The 24,735-nt window shown below is 42.5% G+C and overlaps 2 protein-coding genes across 2 annotated transcripts in view; both read right to left on the reverse strand.

Moving 5' to 3' along the window:
* LOC119655144 (sine oculis-binding protein homolog) overlaps nucleotides 1–24,735 on the reverse strand; it is a 211,410-nt gene that overhangs the window by 103,471 nt on the left and 83,204 nt on the right. The window lies entirely within an intron of this gene.
* LOC119655145 (protein tilB) lies at nucleotides 14,605–16,308 on the reverse strand. The gene is made up of 2 exons (XM_038060884.1): nucleotides 16,094–16,308; nucleotides 14,605–16,010 (listed from the first exon to the last, which is right to left on the reverse strand). Exon 2 carries the CDS (start codon nucleotides 15,925–15,927, stop codon nucleotides 14,755–14,757), a length of 1,173 nt encoding a protein of 390 aa, XP_037916812.1. The 5' UTR covers nucleotides 15,928–16,010; nucleotides 16,094–16,308; the 3' UTR covers nucleotides 14,605–14,754.

A 24,735-nucleotide genomic window follows, 5' to 3' on the forward strand; every position in this document is an offset into this window, starting at 1 on the left:
TCGCCGTCGACGCCACTGCTGTCGCTTCAGACGCTGCAGCCCCCGCCGTCAACACCAGCACAGTCGTTGACACCTTCAACACAACAGACACCGCCGCAGCAACCGCCATTTGTTTTATTTAATTTATTATTTATAATTTATTTGAAATGTTACTTTAGGTGGTAAAAATAAAATTTAAATCGCCGCAAGGGACGGAGTCGAGGTGTTTGTATAGATGAATCTCTTTTCGCCTGCTCTCCGCTCTTTTAGTGAGCTTTTCACTTTGGGGTGCATCGTTGGTGTTGCTTTCTTTTTTCGCTCGTGCGGTGATTTGAAGGTGCGACCTGCCGTGTCGTTTAGGGATTTGCCTAAAGTCGACATTACCTTCCCACAAGTTCGCGTCACAGTCATTAGTCTTTTGAAATGTCGGTTGACGACAAAGACGCGGCAGGTCCATCGGACCCGCAAGTAACCGCCCTCGCCGTGCGCGTCCCTCCATTTTGGCGGCGGAACCCCAAACTGTGCTTCATGCATTTGGAAGCACAGTTCCAGATGTCCGGGATCACAGCGGACGCACCTGTTTCAATCACGCGGTGGTGGGCCTGGTGTCTGAAGTAGTGAAATCGGCTTCGTACTCACTGCTCAAGACCGAGTTAATCAGGCGCCTGTCAGTAAGTGAGTCAGCAAAACTGGATCACTTGCTGGCAGGCCTAACGCTGGGAGATCGAACTCCCAGCCAATTTCTACGCGAAATGAAGCAATTGGATGGGAGTAAGATCGACGACGAGTTGATGAAGTCCCTTTGGCTGCGTCGGCTCCCGGAAGGCACCCAGGCGGTCCTCGCGTGCGTCTCAGGTTCCTTGGAGGCACTGGCAGCTACGGCCGACAAAGTGCACGAGGTGCATGCACGCCCTACCATAGCGGCCGTTCAACAGCGATCGGACAAGGTGGGCGACTTAAGGCGCGAGATAACCGCCTTAACCGCCAGTGTGGCCGAGATGCGGGCGACGCTGGACGCTCAGCGTTCAGGCGCCAGATCACGAGCTCACTCGCGGTCTGCCACCCGAAAAGGGCGATCAGATAGCAGGTCGTCAGGACAGTCCACGGACCGAGGGATTTGCTGGTACCACCTCAGATTCGGCGATAAAGCCACTAAGTGTACAATACCTTGTAAATTCACGCCTGCCGCAAAAAATTAGGTCCGCGGGGGGTCCTGGCGACGGTCACCCAGAACGCAGCGCAACGTCGCCTAACAATTTACGACCCTCTCAGCAGGCGCAACTACTTCGTGGATACTGGTGCGGAAATTTCGGTTCTTCCCGTACCCCAGTACCATAAACTATTTCCACAATCCTTGAAACTAGCAGCGGCAAATTCCTCCCGTATCAACACCTACGCGTATAGGCAAGTGGACGTTAGTCTTGGCTTGCGTAGGACATTTTCGTGGCGTTTCATCATGGCGGATGTCAGCTTCCCCATACTAGGCGCAGAGTTCTTGTGTCACTATGGATTGCAAAGCAAGTCTCTTACAGATTCAACGACCAACCTTAATTCGTCGGGACGAATGGTATCTCACCCAGGCAATAATCTTTCCGTTCTTTTAGAAGACATTACCGACTCTCGTGTTCGGGCACTTCTCCAAAAGTTCAGCCAAATTACTACTACCAAGTGCAGTCTCTCCAAACTAGTGAAGCACAATGGCAGCACCACATTAACACTACTGGTTCTCCGATCTTCTCGAAGGTGCGTCCTCTACCATCTCAGAAACTGGCTATTGCGCGAAAAGAGTTTGAAAAACTCACTCAACAGAGTATCTGCAGGCCCTCAAAAAGCTGTTAGTCTTCCCCACTGCATATAATCCCTAAGCCAAACGGCGAATGGCGCCCATGTGGGGACTACAGAAGGCTAAATTCCACTCATCCACCACTTTGCGCATCACCTCGCAAAGTGCATCTTTTCGACTTTGGATTTAACCAAGGCTTATCATCAAATCCCTGTAGTTCCAGAAGACATTCCAAAGACGGCAATATGCACACCCTTTGGGCTCTTCGAGCTCACCCGGAAGACTTTCGGATTGTGCAATGCGGCGCAAACCTTTCAAAGGTTCATCCACACGGTCCTGCGAAACCTCGACTTCTGTTTCGTATATTTGGATGATGTTTTGGTCGCTTCTTCCTCAGAGTCTGAGCACTTAGACCATCTCGAGTGCATTTTTCAACGTGTCCTTGAGCCCGGGTTAGTTCTAAATGTTGGGAAATGTAAATTCCTTCAAACACAGGTGAGAATCCTCGGCCACTCCATTTCCCCTGAAGAAATACAGCCTGGCTCAGACAAGGTGCAAGCGATTAAAAGCTTCCCGCGTTCTAAAACTGTAAAGGATTTGCGGAGGATCTTGGGCATGCTAAACTTCTATCGTCGTTTCCTGCCCAAGGCCGCCCAACACCAATCCGTTTTTAACGTGTACTTGTCTGGCCCCAAAACTAAGGACACACGAGAGATCGGCTGAAGCTACACTCTTGGCATTTCCTCTGCAAGACGCACCCCTAGCCGTTTTTGTTGATGCCTCTGACACCGCAGCAGGTGCCGCTCTTTACCAAAAGATGAATCACGTCTGGCAACCGTTGAGATTCTTCTCTAGGCAGTTGAACCCCGCTCAACGGAACTACAGTACCTACGATCGTGAACTGCTCGCCGCGTACTTGAGCATCAAATACTTCCGCTTCTCCCTTGAAGGCAAGCCGTTCACAGTGTCCATAAGCCTCTCACATATGCTTTGAAACAAAAGCCCGACAAAGCGTCCCCTCGTCAGCTTCGACATCTAAGCTTTATAAGCCAGTTTACGTCAGACATCCAGCACGTGGTCGGCAAGGACAACATAGTTGCTGACGCTTTGTCTCGTGTCTGCGAGGTTAACACCCCCGTCTCACTCGATTTCTCGGCTATTGCCAAGGCGCAGGAGGATGACGCAGTACTTCAGATTCTCAAATCCAACCCCAAATACAAATTTCGGGAGTTGCCCATCTTCGACTCGAACCTCTCTCTTTGCTGCGAAGTCTCGGAAAAGGGACCTCGGCCTTACATTCCGGCCACCTTACGCAAGGAAGTGTTCCACGCAGTTCACGACTTAGCATATCCAGGCATCAGGTCAACAAATCGGTTAGTCACCGATAAATACTCCTGGCCCTCCATGAACAAGGATGTCAATTCCTGGGCCAGAGAGTGCATCGCAGGCCAAAAGTGTAAAGTCACCAGGCATGTAAGGAAAGAAGTGGGCTCATTCCCCCGCACTACCAAGTGGGTCCACACAATACACCTCGACATAGTAGGGCCTTTGCGAGACTCACACGGTTATAGGTATTGTCTCACAATCATCGACAGGTTTACGCGGTGGCCTGAGACAACATCTCTGAAAGACATTAAGGCACAATCTTGTGCCGAAGCCCTCTGTCGAGAGTGGATACCTCGCTTTGACGTCCCTGCAGTGGTCATCACTGACCAGGGAATGCAATTTGAGTCCACCCTTTTCTCGGAGTTAGGCAAACTCCTAGGGTTTAAACACCAGCGGACTACTGCATACCACCCGCAATCCAATGGGATGCTAGAACGTTGACACCGGACGCTGAAAGCCGCCATTATGGCACGCGACGGTCCGTCCTGGACCCAGGTCTTGCCTCTCGTCCTACTCGGCCTACGTAGAACCCGCCGAGAGGAATTTGCTGCCAGTCCCCAGGAGCTGGTATACGGGGAGAACCCCAGACTTCCATGTGATCCGATCTTTGACAAGAGATCGGGTCTCACAGAGTCGGGGTTGGTGTGTCTACTGAGAGACAATCTCCGACGCATCAAGGCCACTCCTCCCACCCAACACTCGTCCGCACCTGTCTGTGCACCCAAGGAACTGGACACGTGTACACACGTCCTGGTCAGGACGGATGCCGTCCGGAAGCCGCTGCAGCCTCTTTATGAAGGCCCGTACGGCGGGGAGAACATTCCTTCCAGCTCGAGATCGGTGGACAGGCTGAAGCGCGTGTGCACCCCTAAACAACGGCGCGTTCGCTTCAAGGACTGGTGGGGAACACAGTTCCAGATTCCGTCGCTGAAACCCCTCGGTTTCATCTGGGGGCGGAGTGATGTGGTGCGGCAGGATTCGCGGCATTCGAAATTTATTTCGAATGTTGCGAATACCAGGGGACAGATGACGTCACCGGCGCTCTCCACTCAGTTCAGACCTCGCTATAAGAGTGAAGAGCAGAGTAGGTGACGAGAAATGTCAGATGTCAATGAGAAAAAAGTGAATACGGAAAGAGACAAGACGAGATTAGATTAATAAAAATAACGAGCACCAGTTGTGTCGTTGGATATAGTGATAGGATTCTATAAAAAGTTTTTATGGAATTCTCCCTTTGTTGAAGCATTGCAGTTCCATTGTTTTTAATAAAATAAAATGAAGTGTTGTAACAGTGAACATTGTTGTTCTTAACTTCTAAAACCATATCCTATGCAAAAGAAATTTTACACCTCCTTTCACATGTATGGGAAGCCCCCCTTAAATCTAGTGCAAATTCCGCCCGTTGTATGTAAATGGATTACAAATCAGACATTCTCACTAAATTTCCTGAAATACACAGAGACATTGAATCGATTTTTATAAAATTTTATTTGACACAAAGCCTTAAAATCGATTCTGAGAACCTAGTAATGTGGTTTAACTGAAACCTCAGCGCAATTTGGTCGCTTTGATGAAAGTGGCTTGACAGCACTTGATTTCACCAAACGGGTGTTGAGGAGTCACTTTGTTATTCACTAGATATGCTGTTATTTTTGAAGCTAACAGTTTTTCGTACACTTTTGAGACGGTAAATAGCAGGTTTATGGGCCTTTAACTGCTATAACTTTGACACTTATGGCTGGATTTCGATGGGACTTGGCTTGCGTATATGAGACATTGTCCTCTATGTTGGTACTCCTAGGATGAACTCAAGGGCGGTTCTCCGTCAATTTCTAAAAGTTGGTAATATACTATTATTAAGTTTATCTGAGCAGATATGGGAATGCGACAAATTTTGAGGCCTAAGGTTGATATAATCGCACCTTAGTGTTTTTTCGGACCTTTGGGTTGGTGTCCGGATGACGTAAGTGGTTAGAGCGTTGGGCTATCGTAGCGGAAGGTCACGGTTTAAATCTCACTGATGGCAGAGGGATTTGTTATCGAGACTCGATGTCGGATACCAGTCGACTCAGCTGTGAATACGTACCTGAGTCAAATCAGGGTAATAATCTCGGTCGAGCGCAATGCTGACCATATTACCTCCTACAATGTACTGTAGTGTACCGTTGTGGTCTTGAATGAAGTGCTCTAACACACTGTTGCGCCAACGATTATTATTATTATTATTATTGGGTTCGGTAGTTTGCAAGAATGAGTCCTGCCTTACTTTAAGTCTCTACGTTTTGACTCCTTATTCGCGCACTTTACAATTCACGTCAAAACTAATATCAGATTCGGAAAGTATACATACCTATATTCGATGAAAAAAACTTAATAACCCTTTTGCATGTATGGGGAGCCCCCCTTTAAGCTCCACGTAACTTTATGTCACTCACCGAAGGTGTGCCTGTGGGCCGCAAGATGCGGACTCAGCATAAACCCAACCAAAACGCAACTGATGCATTCACCACCAAGATAAGGATACCTGAATTCCATCTACCATGGCTGAATGAACAAAGATTGGTTCTTCCCTCTAATGTAAAGTATCTGGGTGTAATCCTGGATCCTAAGCTAAATTGGAGGTTGAACATAGAACTGAGGGTTAAGAAGACCTGTATAACCTTCTATGCCTGTAAGAGAACCTTTGCAAAGAAATGGGGTCTCCGGCCGAGGATGGTTCTCTGGATGTACACCGCTGTAGTGCTTCCGATCCTGATGTACGGCTCTATTGTATGGTGGCAAGTTTTGAAGAAGAAATACAATAGAACGAAGCTTAATAGGATTCAAAGAACCGCGTGTGCAGGTGCTACGGGGGCTCTGCAGTCCTGCCCAGCAGATGCTCTCAATGTATTCCTGCATCTCCTCCCCCTAGACCTCCACATCAAATATGTTGCAGCGTGCATTGCCGTCAGACTACGTGAGTCCGGATGCTGGACAACGAAGTCCTACGGCCACAGCAACATCTTAGACGAAATACCTCGGGAAATCTGGGCATCCCCCACGGACTATGTCACACGCAATCTGAACTTCACGACAAACTTTGCTGTGGACCTTCCAACCAGGGCAAAGTGGAAGACGGACGGCGTGTTGCAAGACTATGACATGGTATTCTTTACGGACGGATCAAAGATGGCCTATGGAGTCGGCGCGGGGGTTTTCTTGAATACACACGGTGTATCCAAGTCGTATGGTCTCCCAGGTTTCGCCAGTGTATTCCAGGCGGAAGTACTTGCGATATTGGAAGTCTGTCGATGGCTGGAGCGTGATTCGAGCCCCAAGCGTAACATAGCCATTCTGACCGAGAGTCAAGCGGCCATCAAGGCCTTATACTCAACGACGACATCTTCCCGGCTGGTGATGCAGTGCAGAGACGCGCTCAACCATCTGGGCGCACGCTCAAGATCACTCTCCTCTGGGTTCCCGGGCATAGGAACATAGAGGGGAATGAGCGGGCTGACGGATTGGCCAGGCAAGGCTCTGCTCTTGGCAGTCCCTCGGCGAATACAGTCGGTGTTTCGCTGGTGGCTGTCGGGGGCCGAGTCTACTCGCACTACCTAGCAGCCGTGAGCCTGAGATGGCGAAGGCTTACAAGCTGTGCCAAGTCAAGGAGAATTTGGCCCGCTTACAACATAGCCCCATCACGAGAGCTCCTGTGCCAGACGCGCGCAAATGCATTCAAGAATACGGCGGTCTGCACGAGGCACTGGCCCATAGGGGACCATGCCGCTAGGCTCAGCATACCCTACAACTCGCATTGCCGAAGCTGCGGAGAAGGAAGGGAAACCCTCATGCACTTTCTTTGCGATTGCCCAGCTCTGGCTAGAGTCAGGCTGCGGACACTGGGTAAACCATTCTTTGGGGACCTCAGAGAGATTTCTAGCTGCAGGGTGGGAGAGCTGCTTTCCTTTGTGAATGCCAGAGCCAGCCCGTGGCTCTGAAGATCCGAGCCGGCTGGACTCTACTTCCCTGCTCTCATAACAACAGTCACGATCTTAGGAGTTTGTGGCATCAAAACGGCGCACCAAAGCGCTAATTGGGCTCCTCGGAGCGGCCACTGATACCTACCTACCTACCCCTGCAAACCTGGTCTTTTTTTACGATTTTTTTCCTTCAGCTGGTGTCAAAAATTGCATTTATATTTAAAATTTAAAAATAAAATTCCTTTCGCATCCCAAAAAACTAATGCTAACACCTCCATGGCCGATTTCTGGACATAAATTCATTTCGGAGCCTAAAACCAGGTTCACTCCATCACTCAACAATAGTGATAAATCGACCCGCAAAATCCACCTTATTCCTTCGAAAACGGTCTAAATGTTGCTGAGAAAGTCGCATTCGAATGCGGTCTTGTTCTATTGTTAGCGAATGCGGCACATTGTGCGCACAGCTTTCAGGAACCCAATACTTCAGTCAAAATATTGCTTAAATGACCAATGAGATGCCTGGGGTTTCTACTAAATTTCTTTCAGTCACTCGACAATTTTCAATACGACATTCTGCATTTTTTTTTTAAGATTTCTTGCGCTGTTGCTGTTTTTGGACGTCTTTGACTTGGATTGTCTTCAAGGCTTGCACGACCACACGTACATTAAACAACCATCTTTATACTGTACTAATTGAAGGCAAAGAGTCCTTATACACTTTCAACATTCGTTCATAAATTTCCTTTGTTTTTAAACCTTCCAAAAATAAAAATTCAGTCACTGCACGAAACTTGATTTTTTCCATTGTAAAACCTACTGTGACACGTCGATACTAAATGGCTTATAAACAAAGAATGTATTGACAGATTGAAATCAAACTTCACATACGTTCATGCGAAGAGTGTATCAACATAAGAAAACAAGTCGGAATACCGGAAGCTCGCGCTTTGGGTATAAAGGTTTTGTGTTCATCTTATGTACGAAATTTCAGCGCACATTTTTCTATCCGTATATGGCTACAATCCAACAACGAGACATATGTACATATTCCAGCCATAGATATTGTACTCACCCTAAACAAACAAACTGCCTATTTCCGAATACTGTGCACATATATGCACGTATATAAATTGATCGTACCCATATTTCCGATTTACTTCTTATATCTATCTGAATTAGGCACTACCCGCAAACTTCATTAGCGTCCATATACTATATACCTACATACACACATGTCTGGTTGAAGTAATTGATATTCATATACAAATGACTAAAAAACTGAAACAAAATAATTCTTTGAGACCCCATTCATAAGAACTCATTTTGTTGAGGTACTGACGAATTGATATGTGATGATGATGTCATGCAGGTTGTAGAGTGCACGAAATTCACAAAAAATGGTAAAGCTTTACCCCCTATAACTTTGTTAATAATAGTTGAATTTCCTTCAAATTGTGCAGGGGATGCATGTTCTTCTTTATACGCATGCCAAATTTTGTTCTTTCGGGATGAATATAAGGGGGGTTGGCGGGCAAGTTTCTAAAACGTGGAAATATACTATTATTAACTTTATTTGTGTAGATATCGGAACCGGATGTATTTTCAGGCCTAGATTTTGTTGAGACACACCACTGTGATTTTTTTCAGATTTTTCGGTTGGATAGGTTCTGAGAACGAGACCTGTTACACTTTTTGGGGGTCACATTTTGAGCCCTCACTCCCCTATGTTTTACCCAATATCAAATATTGAGTTTCGAAAAGTACTGATTGAGACCTTTCATTTGATACCCCACATGGCCACATTCTGCGAAAAAAAATTTGCACCCTCCATTCACGTGTATGGGGAGCCCCCATTAAACTTAACACAAAATGGCACCACTTACTGCATGTAAAGGAAACACCAGATTACATATTCTCACCAATTTTCATGATAATCAGTCCAGCCGTTCCCGAATAAATCGGGTGTGACAAACAGACAGACACCGACTCGATTCTAATAAGGTTTTGTTTCACACAAAACCTTAAACATTGGGCTAGTAACAACGCCCTCACTTATCGAACTGCAAAACTCATTGAACAACCTAGTAAGACTACTTTCATAATGGGAAATATGCTATTTTAGTTGGACTGAGCATTAAGTGTAAAAGATAGGAAATGTTTCCAGATTTTTTTATCTAGTGTATATATATTTAGTGTGTAGGTATAAACTGACATTTATGGGGAAGTTGGAATCAGTAAATAGCTGCAAGTCATTACAATTATTGATTTTAATTATTGAAATTTTAAACGCGGTCTAAACAGTGCTTTTCAAGTTCAACTCAAAAAATACTTTTTTGATCTTTCTAGTATCTTCCATACCAATTTTGTATACAGTATCTTTTAGTTGAACCCAACAATTACGAACTATTGTTAAAAGAAAATACTTTTTATTTTTAAAATAGCAAGTTTCATTTTTCATCGTTTACAGCTCCTTAGAAATGAGATGCTTGAATTCAAAGATTCTTACACAGGAAATCTATAAAACTTTTCATACTCGAAGCGCCAGCTTCCGGTATTCGACTTGTTATTTATTCTACCAAAATATATTTTAGACGTAATCCAAAATTAGGTTGAAATAAATGCACCCAACTGTATTGAAAAGTTCTTCCAACGCCTTAGTAAAAGGGTAAAAGATAAAGCATCCAACAAAGCTTATGCCGATTCAAACATATCTATAAACTACCAAGTGCCATTATGCACCCATTTAGAGAAGTTTCACACGACATTGCATCGCTCTTAAACTGTTGATATTGGATACGCGTCGAAGGAACGCGCTGGAATATTCGAACAAGCCTCGAGGGTATCATTGATGATACTTTTCTCGGTTGATGACGGCAATACGAGACTTTTGCACATCTGATATGGTCGGTAACCTGACCGGGAACCAGCCATTCGATACCAAATGTATAATTTTAGACCCCTTGCTTGATCTGAATTTGAGCTGCGCCTCTGTATCCACATGCACCGGCCATAAGACGAGAACTTCTTAAAATTATAAATGCAACCTGGTTGTGCGCATGCTGTCCCTTAAAGCCTCGGATCAACTCTACTTGATCCACGACAGCGATTTATTACACATTACAACAGTGGAAATTACACCTTTCCTGCGTCACTTTTAGGATTAATTATGCACGGATGCCAAGTTTACACTCGTATCTGCTGATCTTATCGCCGGCTACATGGTAGTGCAGATATTCCTATACTCACTGCATGAAACTTTCCGAAACCAAGCGTAATATGAGCTCCACGTAAAAATATATGAAATACGATATGTATGTTTTTCATTTAAGAGGGACGTTAATTTATCCTTCAGATATTGAATTTCAACCAAAAGAGATTTTAGATATATATGGGACTTAGCTAGATGAGCGCATATGCAGTTAAGCGTTATCGGAAGAATCAATTGCGAATTGGAATTAAAATTTCAACATTTGAAATAGAAGAAGAAAATGCTCACACATAATTGTGACCGACTATTATCCAAGGAAACTGGGTTCACTATAATGGACGGGATTATATTCACGAAAGAAGCAAATTGCTTTGTCGTTACCATAGCGTTGCTCTTGATATTCCAGAGGAGTTGTGGTGTTAAAATTAAGGAACGTAACTTTCCAGAAAAGATAAACTGCTTGGACCTTCATATTTTTTTCAACGGGGTAGGAATCCATTTATTTGATTCGCTGTTCTCTCTTCTCATAGCGTTTCCACTGTTTCTAACGGAATTATTTTCGGAGGCGTGAATAAGTACATTGAAACAGTTTTATATAGCGAGTTATTTGAAAATAAAATTACGTATCGGGGAGGGAATTTGAATCGAAAGAAAAGAATGTTCAAGAAAGTAGACTGTCAACAAATCCTAATTTTAGAGTCAACTTTCAGGGAACTTTCGCATTTTTTAATTTTACTAATCTCAAGGAATATAGTCTCAGAAATCTTCCGTCCAACCTTGAAGCCAAAACTTCCAGCAGTTTTTTTTTGAGAATTCGAGAAAGCAAGTCAGGCAAAAATTCAAATTCCACACTAGTTAATAAGAAAACACAAACAGCACATTTTTCATATGAATTGTATTAACACGTTTTTGTGACCACATTTATAATATAACTATATTCGGTGAAAAAATATTACACCCTGATTTTGAATTTATGACGAACCCCCGCCCCCCTAAAATTTACCCAGAAGGATGTAACTTATTTCATGTATGAGCGTTCACACCACCTTCTCACCAAATTTGATGAAAATCAGTTTAAGAGTCGTTATATTGTGTTTAATACAATGGGTCACAAATGAAATTGGGTAAAAAAATATTTGAAAACATCCAGTTTCACTGTCCATCGATTCATTGTCTGTTACACGCAATTTTCTCCAAAACGGCTAAGCCGATCGGAACGAAATTTGGTGGACATATGGGAACTATGAAATCCCAGACATACGTGAATAACATAAATTTACGTGGAGTTTAAAGGAGGCCTGTAAACCGAATTCCCCGAATATAGTCATGTGGGGTATCAAATGAAAGACCTCAATTAATACTTTCCGAAACTGATATTAGTTTTGGCGTGAATTGTAAAGTCTCGCGCACAGGAGTCAAACTAACCACTACAAAAATTTGAAAAAGATCAGAGTGGTGCCCTCATATGAAATCTAGGCCTCAAAATATGTCCCATTCCGATATTTGCTCAAACAAACTTATTAATAGTAAATTGCCAACTTTCAGTAAATGATGGAAAACCCCCCTTTAAGTTGATCCTACGAACACTAAATTGAAGACATAGAGGACAGTACCGGGAAAATGCATGCAAACATCCGGCTATTAGTGTCAAAGTCAACGCTATCGATTTCGCGCGAATTTATTGCATCTTAAGCCACGCAAGTAAGATGCTGACGTCATAAGTAATGAAAATAATTGATATTGGAGTGAAATATTAAAGTTCCATTCATGAAGAATCTACTAATATCTAACCCTTTATAAGGTTTCGTGTGAAACAAAACCTTATTAAAATCGATTCAATATCTGTCCGTCTGTCTGTCTGCCTGTCACACTCGATTTACCAGGAAATGACTCAACCAATTGTCACGAAATTTGGTGAGCAGTTGTGGTCTGTGAACCCCTTTACATATAGCAAGTAGCGCCATTTTATGTTGAGGGGAATAAGGGCTCGAAAATGTGTGCCACAAAAAGTGAAGAAGGTCTCGTTTTCAGAACCTATCCAGCCGAAAAATCCGACAAAAATCAGAATGGTGCATCTATACGAAATCGAGGTCACAAAATACATTCCGTTCCGATATTTGCTCAAATAAAAATAATAATAGTATATTACCATATTTTAAAAATTTACACGAAAACCCCCCTTAGATTTATCCTAAAAATGCAAAAATTGGCATCAGAATAAGGCATAATTCTAGGAAATTCATTGCGCTCTAAGAGCTGTACGACATCAGCATCATGTAAACTGGACTTATATGAACGACCACAGGTACATTTTAGCTTTACTTTTTCAGCTGTTTTTTGTTATTCTTTTATATTATGATAGTATGAAGTACTCGAGACATGGTAATCAAGTTTGTGAGTAGTGTCCAATAGAATAGGCAAGTGTGTGCGTTGCACCAGTGGTATTTACTTTAAGTACATATATGTACGCTTCTGTGCACGAAGTAAACTGGAAATACGTGAAGCTGCGTTAGATCAATTTGGATGAGTAACATTTGTTCCGGTCCAACGGTACGGCTATATCTATTATGAAGCACGCTCGTTCTTCCTTCAGAAATACAACTAGATCGGGTCTGTTATGATTAGCTCAGTAGTCAGTGGCAGCAGTGTCATCCCACAGTAGTTTGACCCGATCATTTTCCAAGATTCTCTGCGGAATATACTTGTAGTAAGGATGGTACATTGTCACTAAGTTATACTTCAACGCAAGGTTTTGATGGAGAGTCTTGCAGACGGAGTTATGAAGATTGGTGTACTCGCAGATGTTATGTGCTGGATGGTCTCCTCTTCACAGTTGCATAATCTACAGCTGGAGTTGGTGATTGAGGAGTCATGGAGGATGTGCCGCTCGTAATTTTTGTTGGGAGCGAAATATCCTGAGTTGAAGTTAGGAATGCTTCGGCCTCATAGAAAAGTACACCATCAGTCAACCATTTGTTGGAGGATGTCAATGCCTGGCAACAACAAATTTTTTATATGACTCCTCAATCACCAACTCCAGCTGTAAATTATGCAACTGTGAAGGGGAGACCATCCAGCACATAACATCTGCGTGTAGGATGTTGAGCAGTACCGAGTACACCAATCGTCATAACTCCGTCTGCAAGATTCTCCATCAAAACTTTACGTTGAAGTATAACTTAGTGGCAATCTACCATCCTTACTACAAGTATACTCCGCAGAGAATCTTGGAAAATGATCGGGTCAAACTACTGTGGGATCATAACATATCTTTCTTTTCCGAGTCAAGTTTTGATGAAAGCCTGTAAAATTAAAATATTTATGTTAAGTTTCACAACTAGACCTGCTTCATTCATGGTCGGTATACATTTTTGCCAAAATGTCTATCCATTTCACTCTTCCATCGCGATAAGCAATGAATACTCCTGGTAAATTTTAATCTCGAGTATATTTAATTCTTGATTTCCTTCAGGTTATTCAGAAGGGTTAAAAAAGGGACACGTTTCTGCAAGCCAAGGGTCCTTTTCAACACTTCAGTCGTTCTCACGCTATGTAGAAAACTCATATCTTATATATGATGCGTTGTGTATTATATATGACGCGTTTCGACCACATCAAAATCTGAAAGATTAGGTGGGAAAAAGAAACAAGTCGGAAATTGGAAGCTCGGCGCTTCAGATACGAAAGGTTTTGTTGACTTTTTTTGTAAGAATATTTGGCTACAGGATGGTTCCTCTGTATATAGTTCGTATTGAATATATAGGGACTCCTCCCCATTAAACTAAATGTAGAACAATGTTATTCAGTACCTGCAGTGCGAATCAAGATGCCTATCTTTCCACCAAATTTCGTGTCAATATGAGTTGTGTCTGACGAAATCAGGCTGACAGACAGACAAAAAATCCATTTTGAATAAAAAATCAACCACACAGGCAGGACGAGCGTTGATTTTAATCAGTCCTCCACCGAATGTAGTACTATTAGCAATGATAATAAAGTCTTATTTCCACTTCTCATATAAGGACTCTAGGCCTTATACAATTTTTCATAAGTTTTTTCACAGTATATGCATATTTTCAATTACAGCTTAGAGAGGCCTCCAAGGCGCCGGATTAATATGGGACTCTGGTCTCAATGGCTAAAATACTCTCACACTACTAAACTGAGTGAAACAAACAAACAAAAACAGTGAACTGAATTTGTATGTAATTTGCTTCAAAAAATCTGTATTGAAGCTCAATTGATTGAAGGAAATGACAGGAATCACAATGCAACCACTTGGACAATTTAATTCCTTTATTATAATCTATTAACAAATACAAAAGTCAGCTTCATAAGTTGGTATTGACTATCGAAATCCTATTCATTTCTTATACTCCCGATAAGCAAATTCGCATCAAATAAATTTCATGCTTCATCCTTTAACGTGTGTCTGATCAAATCAAACCTGGGATACCCTCACACTCACATTTCGTAGGTGACTGGCAGATGTTTCTATAATCGACAGTACCTTTACTGTTTGCTTGAATTTTGGCTTTCTGATACCTTTGAGTACTTTCTTTCGTTTTTTCCAAAGAGACATTTTCGGCTGATAACTTCGGCATTGAGATTAGAAGATGTCCTGTGATCTCAGACCTTTTACATGTCGACGCACTTGGTTTCACTTCGCAACCCAATTCCATCTGAAACACTTTTTTTTTAACTGTCACTCTGACATATTTAGGTTGTACATCAACATCTATCTGAGACGTATCCAAGAATTTATGAACTTCCAAGTTCAAACCGTAATAGTCATCTTCATCTTCCAGCGTAAATTTTATTTTTGGCTGATTCATGTTGTAGGGTCGACCAGAAGGGGAGAAAAGCTTCATAGGCTTCGGTAATTCTTCTTTTCCGGTCGACGAATCTTTTTTACCTTCTTTATTAAAACGCGCCAGGTCGCACCTCGTTTCCGGACAGTTTTCGCTTTTAGTATTCCAAAATCGCTTCATACGTTCCTCCTCGTTGGAGTCCTTCATCTCTTCCTCGAACTGCAACTTTTGCTTAGCAACACGAATTTTTTGAATGTCTCTTCTCATTTTATACTTGATTTCACTATCGAGTATATTTTCACGGTACATTTCAAATTCTTTTTCGGCTTTGATTCTATTTGACGGTTTTATTTCAACTCCATCCAAAATAGCTAATTGTGGAAGAACCGAGATCACATAGCTATGATATCCATTATAATCCGTACAAGGATTTCCGGTTAAAATCAAGTTCTTCAGATTATAATTACTACACAAACTTTTAACACTACTCAATTCTCCGATAAAATTTAGTGTTAAATCCAGTTTTTCAAGCGATTCCAGGCATTCTAAGTTTTCTATCCGTTCAATGTTGTTCAACGCTAAGTTTAAATATTGCAGGTTTTTTAGTTTAGACAAGTTTTCAATCCGAGAAATCAGATTGGATTGAAGAAGCAATATTTTAAGGCCACGACACCAGTTCTGCAAATGTTCGATTTTCTCGATGTCCTCTTGATGTAGAGACAACTCTTCTAAAGTACTTATCATGAGCTCGTTATGCTCAGACTTCTTTCTTACCAGTTCTTCTGTAATTCTTACCATGGCCAGCAGCTTCTGATGCAACCAGTTGTCGAGGCTTGAATGGAATTCCTTTTAATTGACGTTTGATAATAACTCAGAAGCAGCTGGATAAAAAGAATGCTCACATTAAAACAAGGATTTCAAAAATACGCAATTGTTATGATAATAATTATTAAGAACTACCCACTTTCAATCCTTAAGAATCGAATGCCTAGGACGACGTTAGTAAATTTTGTGCGAATATTGATCAAACAAAACCTCGTAACTGTTACCGAACACTGCCATACTTTGACAACGAACGTCAAATAGAAAAAAATTCTTTACACATTTGGAGATAGATATCGAATGTATCTTGTCCCAAAATTTTATCATAGAGTTCGGACGAAAAATTACTAACGACGTATTGAAGAGATATCAAAATGAAATTTGATCCACTGAACTGCTGTCAGTCAACGCAATAGCCAAGCCAGTTAAGTGTAAAATCTTAAATATCGATCCAAGCCTGATGGGTCAATAGTTCCATATTTAATTAAGTAGTATTAGTAAAAGGAAACCAGGAAATTATTTTTTGTGCATATAATGGGGTAAATGCAGAAATACCACTTTCGGAAAAAGGCTTTTCATTCAATAATCGTTCAGTTGTCTAATTTAGCGTTGAAGTGCGCTATTAACGTCATGTTTGCGTTACATTTGGAAAAGGGAAAAACAAATTCAACCGGTACTCCTGAGGCTCGTTTCCAATGAAGAAACTCTCGTAGGAGTCCAATTTCTTGCGTTTAACTTCTTTCCATTTTCAATCAATCGTAGATGACAGTGGCCCGAATCATATGACAACGACACTTTAAAAATTTTCTGTTGATTCTTTGTAATTGGTTGCCTTATTATGTGGATTCGCGCACATCGAAGTGCTATTGGAACACGACACACAATACATTAGTATATGCGCAGAATGCACCCTGACTCGGCCTCAAAATCGTCTGATTCATTGTTTGCGCTGCTTTATCTGACTAGTTTCATCTTCTGTGTATAGTCTTCTTGGAATAAACCCATAATGAATGAATGGTTGGCATTTTGAAGGGCTTACGAACTATTGGCATTTATAAAATCCCAGGCTTGAAATTAGTCTACGGGACGACATCTTCAAGGGAAAATTTCACCCTTTCATACTCAACACTCCCGATATAACAAGGGAATTTTCTCATCAGAATTGTGACACCGCTCCTCGATAATACAGAACACATCTTTCGGGTTGTCCACCTATGGTAATCTCTATCAGGTTCAACACCCAATTGGATTTAGCGATTCACATTTAAGAGAAGTATATACCGGAATCGGTGTACTTGTAACGGTCCCACCTTAACGATCGTGAAAGATCATTGCTTAGTCGACCTCTTCCATACTTAGAAAAGATCGCTCGCAACTGCAGATATATAACAGTTAAAGGCGACTGCCGGGTACTTGATAAAAATGTGTAATCCCAAACACTGGTTTTTCGAAGTGAGGCACCAAAATACCCTGAACGTAAATTGTAATGGAGAATATTCCACCACCCAATATTCAAACTCCGGTATCCTCAAATTAAATCGACCATGGGACTACAACATTAAAGCTATGCGATTACCTTTACCACTTTAAATTTCTTTATTTCGAACATAAGCCCGTGCTTATTTTAACGGACTTCCAAACATAGAGTAACAAAACTAAAGCCTTGTCTCCTATCAAAATGTGAAACTATCAATACATTCGGTCAACCATAGTGGACTGTGGAAGGTCCGTACAACAGTTAGACAACGATTGGATTCAAGCTAACGAATCCCGAGCCCAGTCGGATCCTGGCTATACTAAGCTACACCATCTAATATGACGACCATATTGGTAGTCAGTGCTGTGCTGATGCTTGGTTGGTTCGTTTTTCGGAGGACCAGAAAAGTGCCATTAGCAAGCAGAGTAAACAACTGGACACTCTGACTCCATTGCATGTGGCCGACGTCCCAAAACCACTCTAATCAATTTAAAATTTTTATTTTTATTGCCTATGGATTTTTTGTTGCATTGTATATTGTGTTCTATTAAAGCCTGAAAAGGGAAATAATATTCAACGTAGTTAGTCTTTGAAAACATATAAACGAAAAGAAGTTTTTATAGAATTCACATTCCGTAAACTTACTCTTAGAATATTTCCGTTAACCCCAAGTTGAAGTTATTATGAAAACAAGTCGGGAAACCGGAAGTTTGAAGCTTCAGGTATAAAAGGTTTTGTATTTCCCTATGTGAGGAGCGATGAGTGCATGGCAGTTCTGCATGTACATAGTTACAAATTCCATTGCTATCTATTTTTTAGAAACCCATTTAAATTTAATAATTTGATGGAAAGCACGGTATTGATAATAGTCAACCTCATACGCTTCACACTCGGAGTTTAATATTGTTAGTAAATGTGAAGAACTTAGCCTACACAGATATAAACAAGTCGGGAAACCGGAAGCTGGACGCTTCAGGTACGAAAGGTTTTGTGTATTTCTTTGCAGGTAATATATGCATATATTATGTGAGAGTATCCACTGATCCACTGGCATTGATATTGACATTCATAGTCTTGAATTTGCAAAGAAGCAACAAATTTGACGTATTATAGCTTTGTTAATAATAGTGCGATTTCCACCAAATTTGGCAAGATTATGCTCTACTGCAAAATTTCGTGGTGCTAAGTTGAAATGAAATTTACACCCCCTTTTGCATATATGGGACCCCCCCCCCCCCTAAAATTCGACGTAAACGGATGTAACTCACTGTATGCGTTCCCACCTTCCTAGCAAATTTGGTGTCAATCGCTATAACCATCTCCGAGAAAAATACGTGTGATGGATAGACAGATAGACACGGAATTGCCAGCTCTCCCATCAGACGCGTCCCTTCGTGCGGATAAGGGAATGCCCGGCGGATGCGTAGGAATATATGCATTTGGAGGTGTACGTGTATGGGCATGCTTATACGCAGGCCGGGTAAGTGGGACGTAAACGCCCACCCGTGGATAAAAATTGGCTATGGGAAGAATACCCAGAAATAAAACCAAACATGGAGGTACAGAAGGAGAATAAAGTTACCGTGTAGGGCTTCGGAAACCCAGGAACGGCAGCTTTTGGGAGTGGACAAGCAGGCTCCCGGCCGTCGATATCCTTCGATTGCAGTGCCTCGGTGGTGAATCACTTGGCCACCGTTGCATCGAATACTACAAGTAGCCTGAAGAAAGAGGCATCCCGAGAACGCCTGTTCAAAATACACGAAAAGTTGCCCCACAAACTGGTCATTCATTACCCTATAGTGGAGTGACTACACCTGATCGGAACCTGCCCGCAGGACTTAGTGTTAGTGTTTAGGAGAAGCTCGACGATGCTGCGATCTCCTCTGAAGTCAACATCGATGAAGGAAGGAAATCAGGGAAGCTTCCGCAAGGCCAATAAATACGTAAGTGCCCAGTGGGAAAACCAAGCAGAGGAGCTATGCCAGAATCCGGACGAATCATCGTTTGCCCTACTCGGAGATAAAATAGTAGAGTTGTCTGAATTTATAAAGGACAAACACAATGTGCCCCAACGGTGTCACAGGCGACCCAAGTGACACCTAATCATATTGCAATCAACCTGCCACCAAACAAGAGAGTGCGGGGAAGAGATGTGGATCTTCTTGGAAATCGGCAGGCTCCTAAAAGGAAAAAGGAAATACAAATAGTTCCGAAAAACGGAATTAAAGACACCGAAGAGAGAATAGTTAAGAAAAAGGCTAAAGTGCGAATTCTCCCAGAAGCAATTGTAATCTCCAACAATGGAAGTTTATTCATTTATTTATAACATGAGGTCTATATACAGTGAAAGGATCTCGATGAAGTAACATCCAAAGAGAAATTCGCACTACCTTCATGGAACAGTTCTTGTCGAAGAGTTCATTGTGAGTTTGCGGAAATTCTATGGCAGCACTCAAACGGCCACATTGCGGTTAACAGTGGGCCGGGAAGGTTCGAATCGGATAGGTTGTTTGCCATCTGAGAGAGCAAATTTCCCTAAAGAGTTGCTTCAAGTGTCTCGCGTTTGGTCATTTCGCGAAGGAATGCACCAACGGCATTGATCAGCCCGATCGATGCAGAGGGTGTGGAGAGGGAAGGGGTGCCAAAGCGTGCAATAGGCATCCCAAGTGCTTATTATGCGAAGGAAGTGAGGGACGGGATTACTGGCATATTAGTGATGAATGCCCGGAATTTAAGGCACTAACTTCAATGAAAAAATTAGATTTATTCAAATAAACCTCAATCATTGTAGGATCGCTCAAGATTTACTCCAGCAGACTATCTACGAATCCGAAGTGGAAATTGCCATCATTAGTGAACCCTATAGAAACCGTCACGGCGGCGTATGGGTTACAGACTCGACTAGTGGAGCGGCGATATGGGCTTGCGGTCGACAAGCCACACAATGTACTGGGAGTCAGACATAGAGCGGCTTTGTGTGGGCGAAAATAAACGGGGTATATGTGTACAGCTGTTACGCCCCACCAAGCCTGACACTGCCCGAATTCGAGGAAATGCTTGACAGTCTTGTTCTCGAATAAGGGGTCGTAGTCCAAGGGTGATTGCTAGTGACTCCAATGCTTGGACACGTGAGTGGGATACCAGAGAGACAAATGCAAGGGGCCGCAGTCTATTAGACACTTTCGCACAGTTGGATATCATTCTGGCAAACGAAGGACATGTAAACTCACTTCAAGCTTGCCATCCAACGGAGCAAGAGGGGCGTGGGGGAGCGCCTATAGAATCGTAATGGGGCGATTCAAAGGCTGATCATCTCCGTAGATCACGTGCCCTTCATTCTTGTTAAAAATTATCCAGGGGTTATTCCCTCAGCAGTAGGGCCCTTAAGCTTGCCGTGAAATCCAGACCGGACATGTTCGCAGAGTTTTTCAAAGCATGCATGTCCGAGGGGATATTTCCTGCATCATGGAAAAGACAGAAGTTGGTGCTACTGCCTAAGGCTGGCAAACTTCCAGGTGAGCTAACCTCCTGCAGACCTATGTGTCTTTTGGACGCTGTGGGCAAAATGCTAGAGCGAGTAATCTATAATAGATTACTCCCGGTTGTTGAGAGTCAGGGAGGTCGCTCAGATCGGCAGTATGGGTCCCGTAAAGCCAGATCAACCATTGATGTCATCAAAATGGTTACTGGCTTGGCCGAAGATTCAATCCACGGAAAGGGCAGTACTAGCAAATATTGCATAGTAGTGATCCTGGATGTGAGAAATGCATTTAATTCAGCCAATTAAGTCCTAATACGGGAATCTCTGGCGAAGATGGGTATTCCGCTTATCTTGCAGCTATTCTCAACAGCTATTTACAAGAATGGAGACTTTGGTATCACACCGATGATGGACGCCAGGAGTACGTTGTCTCCGCGGGTGTTCCGTACTGGGCCCACTACTGTGGAACATTATGTACCACGATGTAATTAATCTTCCCCTTCCGGAGGAAGCCACAGGGGTGGGTTACGCTGGCGACATAGCGCTGGTTGTTGTCGCAAAGCATCTCGAAGATGCTGAGTTATACCCAAGCGAGGCAATCAGTGCTGTTAAATGTTGGTTAGAAAGCTCTGGGCTGACGCTTGCAGAGGAAAAAACAGAAGTGGTCCTCATCACTAAGCGCCGGAAGAGAAATTACACCTGTGTTAAAATCGGGAATCATATCATCACTTCCAAGCCGACCATCAAATACTTGGGGGTGGTGATAAACAGGAAGCTCAGCTATAAGCAACACGTACAGTGTGTTTGTGATAAATCATCCACTGCTAGTATGGCCCTGGCAAGGATGACGCCGAACTTGAGAGGCCAGCGGCATACCTCTAGGTTGCTTGGGGTGGTGGTGACTTCAATCATGCTCTACGCAACCCCAGTTTGGAGGCCGAAGTTATAGCGCTGGTTGTGGTCGCAAAGCATCTCGAAGATGCTGAGTTATACTCATGCCAAGCGATCAGTGCTGTTAAAGGTTGGCTAGAGAGTTCTGGTCTGACACTTCCGGAGGAAAAAACGGAAGCGGTCCTCATCACCAAGCGCCGTAAAAAAAATTTTGCCCATATTCAAATTGGGAATCATATCAACACTTCTAAGCCTCCCATCAAATAGTTGGGGGTGATGATAGACGGGAAGCTTAGCTATAAGCAACACGTGCAGTACGTTTATGATAAAGCATCCACTGCAAGTGTGGCCCTGGCAAGGATGATGTCGAACGTGGGAGGGCCACGGCATGCTTCCAGGTTGCTTATAACTAGGGTAGTGTGTTCGATCCTGCTCTATGCAGCTCCAGTTTGGGGAAAGGCATTGCAGGTTGCATTTAACGGTAACAAACTGAATTCAGTCTACAGAAGAACAGCCCTAAGGGTGTGCTCGGCATTCAGGACTGTCTCAGATGATGCAGCATTTGTCATCTCTGCAATGATGCCCATTGACATCTTGGCAGATGAGATGACGAATATATATAATGCGAAGTCTATCTCTCCTTTACCGCAGGCGAAGAACGCCGAAAGGGAGAGATCTCTAAATAGATACCAAGAGCGTTGGGATCGCTCGGCAAAGGGTCGGTGGACACACAAGCTCATCCATGCCATCAAGGAGTAGTTGGAGAGACGGCACGGTGAGATTTCTATAATCTTACTCAGTTTCTCACCGGGCGTGGAGGATATCGTCAGTACCTTATGCGTTGATGATGATGATGATGTAATCATAATCGATTTTTCGTGATTTTCATCGTAATTACGTAATCATGTAATCATAATCCTGTATTTGCATTCACGTTTGCTTTATTGTCACCGTTTATGACTTCAAGCTGAGATGTTTTAGGAGAAACAATATTATGGATGTAGCTGAGTGGTTAGAGCACAAGGCTGTCGTACGGAAGGTGGCGGTTCAAATCTCGCTGGCGACAGTGTGATTTGTATCGTGATTTGACGTTGGATACCAGTCGACTCAGCTGTGAATGAGTACCTGGAGTCAAATCAGGGTAATAATCTCGGGCGAACGTAACGCTAACCACATTGCCTCCTACAGTGTTCTGTAGTGTACTGTTACGGTCTTGAATGAAGTGCTCTAACACACTTCAAGGCCCTGATCCAAAATGGATTGTTGTGCTAACGATTTTTATTATTATTGATATTATGGATAATGGTTTTCGATGCTTGGTGGTAGTGATGGTAGTTTTAATAGTTTGAAGCCGTATTTCCCGTTAATCGGAAGAATTAGAATATCTAATCAAATAAGAGCAATTTATAAATTCCCGAATGGGTACTGATCACCTTTCGACCTCTATTTGTCCTGTACAAAATACGCTTGTAACTTAATTTATAAGACGACAGACAGATTTGTGTGTTTGTCGCAAATCACACAGTACGTGAGTACAGACACTTGTTTTTTATTGTCAACTTACACGTGACAGGGGGTGTACATTTTTTCTTCATCTGTAGATCGCGTGGAGTATCAAATGAGAGGGCTCAATTAGCACTTTTCGAAAGAGGTCTCTTTCTCAGAACCTATCCAACCGAAAAGTGTGAAAAAAATCACAATGCTGCATCCATACAAAATCTAAGCCTCAAAATACATCCCATTCCAATATCACCTCAAATAAAATTAAACAAGCCGGGAAATCGGAAGCTGGGCGCTTCAGGTATGAAAGGTTTTGTTTGCTTCTTTTGTGAGTATATTTAAGTGTACGTAGCCCGTTATGTATTTGCATTAACATGTTTGACTACCCACTTCAATGTGATATTGATATTTAGTTACAGTAAATTTACAGGGGAGAGTCAACTTTGAACTACTGTAACTTTGTTAGTTATTGTATGATTTTGATCAAATTTGGGGATAATATGCTGCATATCACCATCGCTTTCCACCCCTCTCACTCCCCGCCTTTCTAATAAATCTCAAAACTAAGACCGGCTTCGAGCCTCGAGTACTGATCGAGGCCTTTCATTTGATACCCCACATGACTATATTCCGTGAAAAAAATTTTTACACCCCCATTTTTACCTGTATGAGGACCCCCCACTAAATCTCAACGTAGAAGAATATAGTCTGTTTTGCAAACAAAACCTTAAAAAGCATATTACCAAATCTTATAAATTTGACCCCTTTTTACTTCTTCCTAAAAGTAAAAAATTTGGTACCATCATAAGTACTAATAAAATATATAATTTTGGAGAGTTTGTGAAAAAGTCAACTATTACTAACAAAGTTGTAGAAGATCGGTTGTATATATTTCACGTGAATTTACGGCACTCTAGGATGTATTTGATGTCATTATCATATAAAGTGAACTCATATGAATATATGGAGGTAGGAAATACATATAACAAGGAATATTTTGAATTCTTAGGTATGTACGAATGGGAAAACGTGTGCAGGAAATTTCTCACATAAGATTAACACAAAACCTTTATACCCGAAGCGACCAGCTTCCGGTATTCCGACTTGTTTACTATCTAATACATTTCTTTAAACTAGTCATAGACGTGATTAATTTATCAAAATATTCCACCCGTACTCCATACGGACTGGAATCTATTAGAAATACACATTTTGCCGAAAGCACACCCGGTGAGTTGGGACCTAAGAATACACTCAAAGTCTTTCCTGCTTGTTGCAAGATGCGACTAAAAGGGATAGAAATTTGTGGGCAAGCAACCTGCAAATTTTCAAACTCTGTTGCTACCGAAACGCAAACAACTCGGATAGGAACTCACCTCACGGCTATGACCATTGGCCATCGAAAACGGACTATGTTTGTTTTTTGGAATGTGGG

Source organism: Hermetia illucens, chromosome 4 (assembly GCF_905115235.1).
Source record: "Hermetia illucens chromosome 4, iHerIll2.2.curated.20191125, whole genome shotgun sequence".
NCBI lineage: Eukaryota > Metazoa > Arthropoda > Insecta > Diptera > Stratiomyidae > Hermetia > Hermetia illucens.